The following is a 13,819-nucleotide window of genomic DNA, read 5'->3' on the forward strand; positions in this document are numbered from 1 at the left end:
GCTATGGCTGCAAATTGTTAAATTCACTCTTGTTGACTGCTGTTGATATCAATGGACAAAGTGATATACTGACTAACAGGGCATTGCAGCAGATTAGTATAGCCTGGAGTATGCAAATGACTGAACTGCAGACTGGAATGAGGCAGTGTTAGAAGGTGCAATGGAATAAGTTAAGAGTTGCGGCCTGCATATCATTGGGTGGCACAGTGGTTAGCACTACTGACTCACCTGGGACCCGGGTTCAATTCCAGCCTCAGTGATCATCATTGTCTGTGTGGAGTTTGCACATTCTCCCCATGTCTGCATGGGTTTTCTCCAGATACTCCAGTTTCCTCCCACAGTCCAAATATGTGTAGGTTTCTAAATTAGTCCTAGTGTCAGGGGGATTAGCAAGGTAAATGTGTAGGGTTATGGGAATAGGGCCTAAGTGGGATTCTGGTCAGTACAAACTCGATGGGCTGAATGGCCTCCTTCTGTACTGTAGGTATCTATGATTCTACATCAGGTGTTAGGGTGGGTGGAGCGGGGGGGAGGTGTTGGGAGTGGTTAATTGCTCACCTTGCCAGAAAAAAGTCAGTCTTAAATAGACTGACTTTACAAAAAAGCTTGCCTCACATCATACAGCCACAACACATTGGGGTGGCTTTAATTATCTGATAGCAGAACTTATGAACATCCAAAACACGAGCAGAAGTAGTCAATTCAGCCCTCAAAGACAGCTCCGCTATTCGATAAGATTACGGTTGATCTGTTTACGTTTCAAGTTCTACATTCTCATCGACACCTGATAACCTTTGATTCTCTTGCCTAACAAGAATCTATCTACTTCCTTCTTGTTATAATTGGTAAAAAGTTGACGTGCGAGCATAGACCCTTGTGGGACTCTACTTTTCACATTATACCAATCAAAAAAAGACCCATTTATGTACATACTCTGTTTTCTGTCAGCCAGGTAATCTTCTATCCAGGCTAATATGTTACCCCCTACACCATGAGCTTTTATTTTCTGCAATAACCTTTGACGTGGCACTTTTACGAATGTCTTATGGAAATCCAAGTACAGTACATGTACAGATTTCCCTTCATCCACAGCAGATGTCATTCCTGCAACAAACTGCAATAAATTGGGTAAACATGATTTCTGTTTCACAAAACTATGCTGACTCTTCCCGATTACCTTGGCTTTTTCTAAGTTGCAGTTATAACCTATTAAATCATCGATTCTAATAAAAGCCACCAAAGTCCCAGAGGCTGCTCTTTCCCTTTTTGAGGGAGAGAGCTGACTGGTGGTAATTTAACCTGAGGATCACCACACCTTAGGCATGGGGCAAGGCTGAGAAAGAGGAGGCTTCTTGGGTAATATCAGCCATATTGAACTCATGCTGTTGACATCGTTCCACATCATAAACCAGCTGTCTAGCCAACGGAACTAACCAATGACCGATTCTAATATATTCCTCGTAAAAGGCCTCAAGCTAACTGTTTCCCTCCCATGAACAAAGGTGTTATACTTGCTACTTTCTAGCCTGATGGAATCTTTCCAGGATCGAGTGAATTTTGGAAATTTAACACCAATGCTCCTACTATGTCATTAGCCGCTTTGCTTAAGGCCCTAGGATGACTTGCACTCCCCAAAGAGATGATATGTGGAACCTTGGGAGCTGCTGGCCAACCTTGTTTGGTGGGGAGCTCTGATAGTCCCAGCAGCTTCTGAACACAGTGGCGGGCACTGTTAGGACTGCAAATAGGTTCCAGCATGAAGACAATATGATTTCCAGAGATGGGTAAGTCAGGACTTTGAATGCAGAAGGGGAGGGGACAGGTTGAATTGAGATGGGTGTGGAATGGGAGTTTGGAAGGTGGGTTTTGGTGGCCTGACATATAGTCCTGATCCCCGAAGGAAGTAGTTCCACTTCCTTCCTGCCTTTTAACCAGCTTTGTTAAAAATCAGATTTCAAAGTGTGGGCATCATAATATTCAGGTTCTGATGAAGAGCTAAACTGGATCAAAATGTTGACTCTGCTCCCTATAGATGCTGAGTTTTTCCAGCATTCTCTGTTCTAGTTTCAGATTCCAGCATCCACAATATTTTGCTTATTATTATAATCAAATCAATTAGATTAACAAGCTCTATTGACTATTAATTATTTATTCAAAATGGCAGTGAGTGCTGATTTCAGCACCTGCTGAAAGGTTCAGTAGGTACGGATTGGGATGGGCAGAAATGCAATGGGCTAGTAACCAGTCATATGTTATGTGCTCCTCTCCATGATGACTCTGACAGCTCCTAACACAGAGTGACTGTCTGGTGCCGCAGGTTTGATCTAGGCTACAGAGGTTGTAACAGTCTGCTTGAAGAAACTGGCGTCCAAATACAACCAGGAAAAATGACTTTTCACCGATAGACCCTCTGGTCTGGGTAAGGCCACCTCCTACTATACTGTGTGGTACTATGTGACTCTGATCACTCCTAGAATGCAGAGTGACCTTGCTGTGCTGATAATAGGAAGTGTAAATGCTGGTGCTGTTTCCAAAGCTACCTTTAACTCAAAGGGTTAAAGCATACTGTGGATGGAGAGTGGTGGAAATTTTCTTGACCAACCTGTAGGGGAGATTTTAATCCACCTTGTATAGCATGAATGGGGTGGTTCTGTTAAAAAAATGCTTCTGTGTAATTCGTATCCCATTCCCACTGCTTTCTCTCCAGCCCATTCACTGGCTGTGCTCTTCTAGGCTCACCAACTGTTTGCTGAGGCTGCTACTGCTTGTCTTGCTCCATCTCCTGCTCCATCCAAATCAACGTGGCTATATTGGCACCAAGGATAAGCTGAGAGTTTAACAAGGTAGGTAAATCAAAGAATCTCTAAGTAATCTGGAAGCTGAAAACTCTCCTGCATACAGCATGATAACACATGGATTTTTCTCATTCAGTTGCCTCCTATGCATAGTGCTTTCCATGTTCCTGAGGAATCAATCCTATTTGGTTTTGGATACTGGCTCAGGATTTGGCAATTCTGCATTAAATTCATTCAGAAATCTTAATGAGATCACAGAGCCCTGCCTGATGTGCACACATTCAAGAGGCCCCACCTTTTTTCTGGCATATTTAAAAACTGTGTGGTTAAAATGGTAGCTGGTGGGAAAGCTGTGGGAATGGGATAATAATTACATAGGTGCATTTTTTTAACAGTACCACCCCATTCACGCGGATTAAAGGTGGATTAAAATCTCCCCTACAGGTTGGTCAAGAAAATTTCTACCACTCTCCATCCACAGTATGCTTTAACCCTTTGAATTAAAGGTAGCTTTGGAAACAGCACCAGCATTTGCACTTCCCATTATCAGCCACAGCAAGGTCACTCTGCATTCTAGAAGTGATCAGAGTCACATAGTATAGTAAGTGAATGGCAGTAATGATTCAATAACAGCCTCCTAAAAACACAAGAGTGTTTTCATTTTCATTAATATGGCGGGATGTCCCAGCCCTTCCTGCTGCCGGAAACTTCCGGTCTTGCTGAAGCCAACCACCTGCAGTGGGTTCCCAGATGATGGGATGGGCGAGCCAGGCAATAGCCCATAGACTTTGGTGAGAAGATCCTGCCAACGGCCAATGGCTCCCTGCATCCGCCACAGGAAATCTCATTGCATAGTGGGTGGGGATGGAAAATCCTGGCCTTCACCCACTGTAACTGAGATTAAAGCTGCCATTATTACAAATATTTTAGGAATATCAATCTGCTATAGGCTATTGTTGTTTTATTGGTTCCCAGATGTTGTTAATAATCACACTTCCAGTTTGTAGAGATCAGAAACTGTATTTGCTTAATTTCCCATGCTATCTTTACCAAAACAGAGACCAAAGTAATGTACATATTACTTCAGTGTCTATTGCAGCTGTGAAATGTAGACCCCTGGGACACTTGCACATAACGTTAGTTCCTAACTAAGGAGTCCTAACTATTTATAAGTGCTTATGGATAGTACAACAACATATGACAGATTATGTTCTTTAGCGTTCTGTTGTTAGTTTAAAATATTAGCATGGAGTTCTGAATAGTTTTTGAGCATGAACCAATGGAAGCAATTTCTGATACACATTTAAAGTAGTGGTGGTTTGAGCAGCATGTACCACCTATATACAACCTATTCAGTTATAATGATCTCAGCTAATACATATTCTCTCTTATAGCACATATTTCCCTCAAACCTGTCTGAAGCTCCAGCAATATGAGGAGTTTAAACACTAATAAATGAACCTCCAATAAGAATTATTTATGTGCATCTTTTGAGTTTGTATTTATGAGGTTCAATGGCTGTAGACTGACAGTGACATGCCTTAATATTAAGAATTAGAATTGAATAGCAAATGATGCAGTTAAGTATTTTACTGTGAACTTAGTTTCAATTCCTGGGGATTAGTAGTGTTATAGTAAAACACTAAACCTTACTTACAGGTAAACAGGCGTTAACTGTACATGGGAATGTTTCTGGGGAGCGTGGTGGGAGTATGACTCAAGTCCTCCTATGAAATCAACTGAAACCACAACACAATGACAAATAAATACACGATTTCACAAGTTAAAAGAATGAAATGAATGAAGAAATACAGATATAAAGTAATAAATATTGATTAGAAATAAAAATGCAACACCTTAACAAAACAAAAGCACATGGTTGGCCCAATATTCCCCAGTTAGCTTTTTTAATAGATGCTTTAAACAGTTTCACAAAGATGAAATAAATTGATCTTAGGGACCTATGGCAGCATCCAGTGCATTTTGAATGATTCCAGAGTTCTGTCTCCACTACCTGGAAAGTGATTCCAGTTATTATTAATCATTCATTGTGGAGCAAGTGGGTTCTAAAATCAGTTCTGAACATTCCTTTTTATCAGTTCCGTTCTTTGTTTATTTTAGATGCTCAGTATGAGGGAGTGCTGCACTGTCAGAGGGTCAATACTACGGGAGTGCTGCACTGTCAGAGGGTCAATGCTAAGGGAGTGCTGCATTGTCAGAAGGTCAATACTGAGCGAGAGCCGCACTGTCAGATGCTCAGTACTGAAGAAAGTCCGCACTGTCAGAGGGTCAATACTGAGTAAGTGCAACACTGTCAGAGGGTCAGTATTAAGTGAGTGCTGAACTGTCAGAAGGTTGATGCGTCCATTAAAATAGTAAACAGAGGCACTCTGCCTGTTTACCCATCAGTATTGATGTCAGAAATGTTTAGGTTTATTTTGGGATGGTGGAAAAGTTGTGACTTGTATTAAAAAAAATTATATGCTATTCAAGTTAAAGGGTATCAACAATGGATAAGGGAGTGTTTATTCTTAGAATCAAGGTCAAAAGAACAATTTTCCAACTTGGGTGCCCAAATTGTTGAGGTGTGCTACTTTGGTAAGGAGCCTCCTGCCTAATGGTCCACGTTGGACAATAACGCAGCTACACCCAAATTATGACTGCTGTTTTGGTCCTCCTCAACTTCATAGAGTCAGCCTTTCTTGATTTATAGTTCCAGGGAAATTCACTCAGCTATTTGCTGCAAGCAGGAATGTCAGATTTCACCAAACTGCTGTAAGGTGATTAAGTCCCATTCACAATGTTCAGCAGATTTATTCCCAGAGCAGTGACAACAACAACTGCAAGTGGTATTTGGTGACATAAGGTGCTGAGGATGGTGCACTTTTCATCAATCGCACTATTTGCTCAAATATTTAATTATGCATATTACAGCCATTGGGTTGAAAGCAGTGTGTTTCCTCCACACTGTCAGTGCTCCAGCAATGTAACATTTCTATTTCGTAGGCACAGTAAGAAGTCTCAACACCAGGTTAGCGTCCAACAGGTTTATTTAGTATTACAAGCTTTTGGAGCCCTGCTCCTTCATCAGGTGAGTGGAGTTGGGTTCACAAACACAGCATATATAGAAAGAGACTTAATTGTAAGATAATGGTTGGAATGAGAGTCTTTACAGCTAATCAAGTCTTTACAGACGCAGACAGAGGGGAGAGAGGGATAATCACAGATTAAAGCGGTGTGAATTGCCAGGACAGTTAGTTGGATTTTGCAAACCCAGGCCAAATGGTAGGGGTTACTCATAATGTGACATGAACCCAAGATCCTGGTTGAGGCCGACATGTGTGCAGAACTTGGCTTTCAAACTTGGCATGCATGAAGACGGCCTCAACCAGGATCTTGGGTTCATGTCACACTATGTGTAACTCCCACCATTTAGCCTGACATGTGACAACACATGTATAACACTTGGAAACACCAACATTCTGTGTGCATGCTCTGCTCAAAGCAAAAGTGGAACTAAGACCGGATTAAATGACACATTTTCCTTCTTGTGATATCTTGCTAATATCCCGTCCAGACGCATTACAACATCTGCTAGTTTCTTCAGTTTGGTTTCTGCAAATATGCCTTTATGCAGCACTGCCTTAGCCTTCCATCACAAAGCCTTCATACACTCAGATCCATCATCTGGAAGGTTTCCCGCAAACCCCTCCATCTTTCTTTCTCTCCTTCTTCAAAACTCTTGGTCATGACTTCACACATCTTTTTCCAAACATTTCTCTGTTTCTAGTGACAATATTTTTCCAAGTCAACATTGTGTGTGTGGTTTGGAGGGAAATGCAGAACCTAATCTTCATATGCACCTGCTTTCCTAGTCATTCTTTGTGGTAGAGAACACAGGTTTGGAGGGTGCTGTTTTGCTAAGTTGCTTCTGTGCATCTTGTGGGTGGGAAACACTATTGTCGCATGCACTGATGATGGTGGAGTGATTAAAATTGGGGTTGCACAAGAGGTGAGCAAAACATATCAAAGACTTGTGGAGCTGGAGGAGATTACAGAAATAAGGGAGGGGCAAGTCTATGGCAGGATTTGAAATAAGGAGGAGAATTTTTAAAGGCAAGGCACCACTTGACCAAGAGCCAATGCAGGTTACTGAGCACAGGGATGATAAATGGCAGGGGTACTGCTGAGATGGCAGATCCTCTGATTGAATAGCCTTGGGGGTTGGCCACTGTCCTGAACTGTGACGGCAGCCCTGTGGCAGCTTGACTTTAATTTCCCTGGTAAAACTCTACCATGGTTTCTGTAGTCAATTACAACTCAAATCGCTTGTAAATTTTGCTTTGTGTAAGCATGGCCAAAGACTTTGAATTAGGCATTTCTTAGCAGTTTTTTGACAAGACAAAATGAGTATTTTGAGTAAATACTTTCTACAATAAATACTAGAAGATATTTAGTGCACCTTCCCATTTTTAACAAAAGCACTTGAAAGTTGAAAAATGCAACAGGCAAAATAACTATAGGTATTTTTCCATAGGCAGATGATCAGTAAATTGCCAATGGAAGCAGTGGAGCAAGTTATGTCTGCCTGTTCTGTGGGGAACATGGAGAAAAGTATGGACAACACAAGACAAAATAAGTTGGAAAACATAGCTTATTAAAATATCTCCTGGAACCTCAGTGACTGCTCAATTTAAGAAAAAGTATTTTGGTTTGGTTTCAGCAGTGGGGGAAATTCTAACTTGGTATGATACCAATGCACAAAATAATCAGGGCAATATGTTTTTGTGAACCCTCCTTTTAAAAGAAAAAAAGTTTGATCTTTTTGAATGGGATTTTCCTGCCCTGCCCACTGCGGGAATCGTAGCAGACAGGACAGGACCATACAATGGTTCCATCGACCTCAGGTGGGATTTTCTGGTCTTGGGGCAGGCGCAGCTGGCTTGGAAGACAAGTGATTGATTACATGTGGGTTTTTGGCATAGCTTAAAATATAGTACTTAAAGTGAACATAAATCTGAACGACTTTAAGAAATTCTGAAATGCAGTTAACCTTCAGCTAACACCCTGAAAGAATGCAATGATCAGGACAAGAAAGGAGTGAAACGAAAGCCTGAGGTGCAGTCTCAGCGGAAGATCTGATTTAGTTCTGCGAATTTGTCTGACAATTTCCCCATGTGCACTCTGTGATATTTCTACACCAACTATCAGTTCCTTCTGGTTATGTACATCATTGTTTTAATACAATGATCCATCAGAGAAACCTAAAGAGTCACATATTATATTACAAACCAAACTAGCAAATGTACCTCAGTGTACAACCCACTAAGTGGATAAACTGTAGCAAGAGTTCCCATATAATAAAATCCTTGTTTTATGTATCAGCTTGAGCAAGAATCTGATCGCTTACAAAACTCCTTTGCATATTAAATTTTTGACATAATTTTATGGACCAGACTCCAATATCATGTAAGGAAGTCTTGTCATTGAATAGATCTAATAAAAACATTCAAGTTTTGTCATTAAGCAAGTCAATTCACTGAATAAAATCAAAAAAAAATCACTCAATAAAAAGAATATTATTGCCTCTTCCTGATATAAATAGGAGTTATGATTGTAAGTGTCATTAATAGTCAGACTACACTAATTTTGTTTATATGAGCAGTTTAAAATTTCATAGCTGATAACTTTGATGTTGATAAAAAACTGTATTGATTTTTACATTACCTTGACACGTTAGATGCAATTGTATTAAAAGCTCAGTAGGCTAGAAATCACTGCCAGCAATATAAATAGATAAACATTTGACATGCCCATATGACATTACTCTTAGCCATTACCTTGGAAGGTCTTAATGAAGGCCACACTCCCTTTATTTTAAATGGAATGCATATGGATATTTGGTGTGGGGATGGAAATAATTGCACTCTTACACAAGGGACGATCTTGTGGGGTTTGGTGAGTGCACATCATTAATGAGGAGTAGGAAGCAAGTTTTCTTGCATCATTTATCTTGATGAACAACTGAAACATTTCAAAAATAAAGAAGATTGCTGCAATGGAAAGAAGGAACAGCTTTTAATTTCTGCTTGCTGTGACATGGAAAAGAAAATCAAGTAACTTAGGCAGAATTCTCCCATCTGTGGCATGTTGGCACAGTGGTTAGTGCTGATGCCTCACAGCACCACGGACCCAAGTTCAATTGCAGCCTTGGGTCACAGCCTTGGATTTTGCACATTCTCTCCATATCTGCGTGGATTTCCTCTGAGTATTCCAGTTTCCTCCCACAGTCCATAGGTGTGCTGGTTAGGTGGATTGACCATGCTAAATTGCCTCTTGGTGTCCCAAGGTGTGTAGGTTAGGAGGACTAGCAGGATAAATGCATGGGGTTAGGGGATAGAGCAGTGGAGAGGGCCTGGGTGGGATGTTCTTCTCACCATGTCTGCATGTGTTTCCTTCAGGTGCTCCGGTTTCCTCCCACATGCTGGTTAGGTGCATTGGCCATGCTAAATTCTCCCTCAGTGTACCCGAACAGACGCCAGAGTGTGGCGACTAAGGGATTTCCACAGTAACTTCATTGCAGTGTTCACATAAGCCTCCTTGTGACACTAATAAATAAACTTTAAAAAACACTGGGGCTAATTCCCATGGTGGGGGTGGGCATGTTTCCCGATGAGAAACTATGACATACTTTCTGACCCCGACCTCATTAATTATGAATCTGGAGTTTTGCATGTATTCCGTGGTGGGATGAGACTGATTGCACATGTCCCACGTGTCATATTTCGATGCTATATTTAAAAGGCGCTCGATATCACTGACCTATCGAAAGAAGATGGAGCTACTGAAAAAGAAGATGGATTTCCAGGAACACGCTGAGGCTGGAAATGTGATCTCCTCGATGACACTGAAACTGGAATATCCACCTGAAATATACCCCACCGCCCCCCAATGCACTGCTGTGGGATTCCAGGGTGCAGGGCTGCTCGTGGCCTGCATCCTGAACTCAGGAGGCAGCCCCAGTCATTCTTCAAGTCCAACTTCTACGCGCCACGTTGTTCCAGGTGTGTCCTGGACAGGTATGCTTTCCTGCTGGCGATACAGAGAATCGGGCATGGGGTGGGAAGTTTCTGGTCAGGCCTTCAGCTGCATCTCATTGGCAGGATACAAATCAATTACATTCCAGCCTCCAGTGGGTTTCCTGGTCCATGATGGCAGCCACCAGTGATATTTATGCTGGTGTAAAACCATTTTTGGACCTCTCACTGAATTGCTCCCCCCTCTACCCACCCTTGGGAGGTGAAAGTGGTCTTGTCAGCAGCAGCACCAAATGGGCTCACAGTGAACAGCAGTCATTTTTTCACACAGCAGTTATTTCCCACGGACTGGGGAAACCTTAACAAAGTTTTTACTTTTAAACAGGGAAAGATGAAAGTGCAATTAGGAAACCAATCTCCAAAAGGAGTGAAATTCAGTGGGACGAACAGCCCAGTGAAAAATCTGCTGCTAATTCGCTACAAGCCCATTTCATGCTGTGGGAATAGATCAGTTTGGGGCAGCACAGTGGTTAACACTGCTGCCTCATAGTAATTCCAGCCTTGGGTGACTACCTGTGTGGAGTTTGCATGTTCTCCCCATGTCTGCGTGGATTTCCTCCAGGTGCTCCAGTTTCCTCCCACAGTCCAAAGATGTGAGGGTTAGGTGGATTGGCAATGGTAAATTGCCCCTTAGTGTTAGGGGGAAATCACAGGGTAAATATGGGGGGGGGGGGGGGTGGTGGTTCTGGGTGGGCTGGTTGTTGACGAAGGCACCTTGGGCTGAATGGCCTCCTTCTGCATTGCAGGGATTCTACGAACCTTTGACCACCATTGACCTGGGATGAAAGTAGCATGAATCCTCTCCTTACTACTTCTACCAAAAGTGGCACATGATGTCCACTGCTCAGTTACTAAAACTGACTTCTCTTTGTCATTTCCTTTACCTATGTTAATATCGCTTTCAGGAGATGAGATGTTTTTGGAATAGCAGCAGCTCACACATTCTTGCCACGAAGGGGCAAAAATTCTAAGTGTCAAATTCACATGAAAACTGGAATAATTCACGTTAGTTTTTTCAGTGGGAGTTCAGGGAAGAATCTCTCACACTCCATGCAGAGGCCACCAGCGTGAATATCATTAAATACTAGTGGGTGGGGCCTTTTCCCACTGGGGAGGCTGAAATCAGCGTGCTGAACAGGCCACTGTGCGTGCTGATCTCTCAGTGCGGAATCGGCGTGAGCGCAGTGACCCCACAGCTGATTGCTGGCCTGCCCCGTAACCCCCACAATGGCAGCTCTCCCCCTCCCTCCTCCTCCCACAGCCTATTGCTGCCCCTGAACGTTCCCGGCCCGCCCCGATTTCCAGCACCCCCCCAACCCCGATAGTTACCCCACTTCTACAGTGCTGACCCCCTGTGAGCAGGCTGACTGCACCCCTGCCCCCAGCTTACACCGCCCCCTGCCCCCCAGCCCGCTCTGATCTCAGGCCTCCCTCCTTTCCCCATGATCCCAACTGCAGCATGGCAGTGGACCCCCCTCCCCTCCAATTGTCCCTGAGGCCCCCATTAGGGCCTGCCCCCTAGCCCTGCCCACCCATATGCCCTACCTCCTTGGCATCACCCCATGCCCAATGGGCACTGCCAAGGTGCCCCTGGGCATTGGCACTTTGCCCCTTGGGTAGTACCAGGGGACAGGCTGGCACTGCCAGGCTGCTAATGCCCAGGGGGCATCCCACACAACCCTCTGAGTGCTGATTGCCTCTACTCCAGCGGGGTCAGGCCACTAGTTCCCCATTAATAGTGAATAAGTATAATCCCAGCTGGAGTGAAGTACTCTGGTAGAGTGGGAGATGTTAGTGGACCTGGAGGCTTCAATCCTGTGCTCGCAAATCACATACAAATGAAATTGAAATGACTATTTAAATGGCCTCTGTATCTCCCCGCTGATTTCTGGCGTGGAGCAAACTTCGCCGGAAATCTGGCGCTGGGAGATGCAAGTGGGGCACGAACTCTCGCGCAAACCACACGAAATCGGCTGCTGTGAGAATCTCCCGACCTGCTGCGTGAAAAAATTAGCATGGCGGGATGGGAGAATCGCAGCCAGGCTAGAGCATTGACAGAAGTTCAATATTGGCTTTAAGGGTATATTGAACATATACTTAAACCAAAAGGAGGAAACATGGCAATTCTAGATATTATGAAGTCAGGAATCCAGAATTGATGGTGGCGAGATAGAAGCAACAATATTTTCATCAAGGGATATGAGTTGGTTCCATCATCCACATTCAGTTATATTCCCTATTAAGTTTCCAGTCTGGGTTCTGGATTGAAGGAACCATCTCCTACATCATGATACTTTCACTGGCACTAATGTACAAATGACATGCACGAGGTATAGCATCACAGTTCACATCATTTATACCCACATTTCCATTGTCATAACTTGCACAAATCAATGCAGTATTCTCATAGCCTGACTGGTTCAGTAAAAGTTCAGTGCAAATTATTTATTTAAGGTGCTTATCACCTGGAAAACATTTACCTAGTTTTCAAGGCTGTCTACATATCTTTATTTATTTTCTGCTTCAGGGAGACATTGAGCTGGCCTTTGACTTGTGTGAGTGATGGACTGTCTCATCACCAGCACATTTCCAACTGCCACAAGCGGTAAACAAAACTATTAACAAGCATGGGTCTTTTTGCACAGATATGTCTTGTTAAATGAATGAAGTTCATTGTTGGGGAGTAGAAAGGGTCATAAATGATCAGTCACCTCTAAATCAATGGAAAGGATAATCAGAGGGAATGATCCATTGGTTGTGGTCCACACATGTTAAAACATGCATCCCATGAACTTTTCCCACAATCAAATTGTACGCATGTTTGTTTGAATGTATAGTAGGATCCTGTCTCCATCATCCAAACAGGTATATATCTAGCAGGAAGGAATAGCAATCAAGAATATGAACTGTGCCTAGCTTGGAAACATTGTATTCAATTGCTACAGATCAAGACTACCCAGATAATAATTGGTAAGACACAGGAGCGGCATTGAATCAGAGATTGTGAAAGTAAACATTTGTTTTCCCCAGTTTTTGAGGCATTTCTCACAGTTCGTGAATCTATGAAAGCGAAGATGGCTCATAACTATGTCTTCTTCACATCCCTAATTCAATTTCACTCCTGGGAATCTGACACATCTTACATAATATTTCAGTTGTGGTATTAGCTGAAACAGTATCAAAAAAAGAGCAACGGCCTAAAGAAAACTCTCACTAATTTGATGCGTGCTTGCTGTGATGTAGTGTGAATCTAAAACAACTTAGTCATTATTGCAAAGGTCATGTCTCACCCCGGAGTGATCCAGAGACGGGTGTGTTTTCAGTACTTACAGCTGTCCTCTTCCTCAGTGAAAACGCTGATCACATAGCAGGCATAAACAAAACCAATGAGCTGTGGAGAGAAGAGACAAAGAGAATCCAAAGTTATATACTGCTTGGAGTACTTGTCATTTTATCTATCCTACAATTCTTGGACTAGAACTTTCTAATTCCTCCATTCTTATCACATAAGATGGAGTTTATTTAAGAATATTCTAAAAATGGTTTTATTTCACAATTTAATTTTGGTTGTTGTCAATTTCGTTGAAGGCCAGTAATCCCAGTTTCAACTACACTTCTCTTAAGCCACTTTGAAATCTTCTGTAAGAAGTTGGAAGCCAGAGTTGTAAGATGAAGGGACCATGTTTTAGCTAAATGTGCCACCTAGTCTTCCAGAATGGATTTAATAAAATATTAAGCAATATTTGATGATGCAGACATGAGTAAAAGAGCAACCAAACTATCAAAAAAAGTTAAGTGCCTAGAAATCACACAGCCATCATCAGCTACTTACAAAGGAACAAAGAGTTTTGGAGTGGAGTTTCACCTTCTTAGTGCCCCAATTTGGGATGCCGGTCAGGGAATACTTCAAGTTTATTTATTAGTCAC

The 13,819-nt window shown here is 42.6% G+C and overlaps 1 protein-coding gene across 3 annotated transcripts in view; it reads right to left on the reverse strand.

The window, feature by feature from the left end:
• LOC145347014 (sodium/potassium-transporting ATPase subunit beta-1-interacting protein 3) overlaps positions 1-13,819 on the reverse strand; it is a 437,914-nt gene that overhangs the window by 25,024 nt on the left and 399,071 nt on the right. The window contains exons 5-6 of one of the 3 annotated variants that reach the window (XM_080194901.1): positions 13,223-13,283; positions 4,449-4,534 (exon numbers count right to left, since the gene is read on the reverse strand). In XM_080194901.1, the coding sequence (XP_080051027.1) occupies positions 4,449-4,534; positions 13,223-13,283 (147 nt within the window). Of the gene's footprint in view, positions 1-4,448; positions 4,535-13,182; positions 13,284-13,819 lie in introns of those variants that run through there. The other 2 variants (XM_080194902.1, XM_080194903.1) reach the window with 2 other exon arrangements.

Source organism: Carcharhinus amblyrhynchos, chromosome 8, assembly GCF_965287045.1.
Source record: "Carcharhinus amblyrhynchos chromosome 8, sCarAmb.v2.hapA, whole genome shotgun sequence".
NCBI classification, from domain to species: domain Eukaryota; kingdom Metazoa; phylum Chordata; class Chondrichthyes; order Carcharhiniformes; family Carcharhinidae; genus Carcharhinus; species Carcharhinus amblyrhynchos.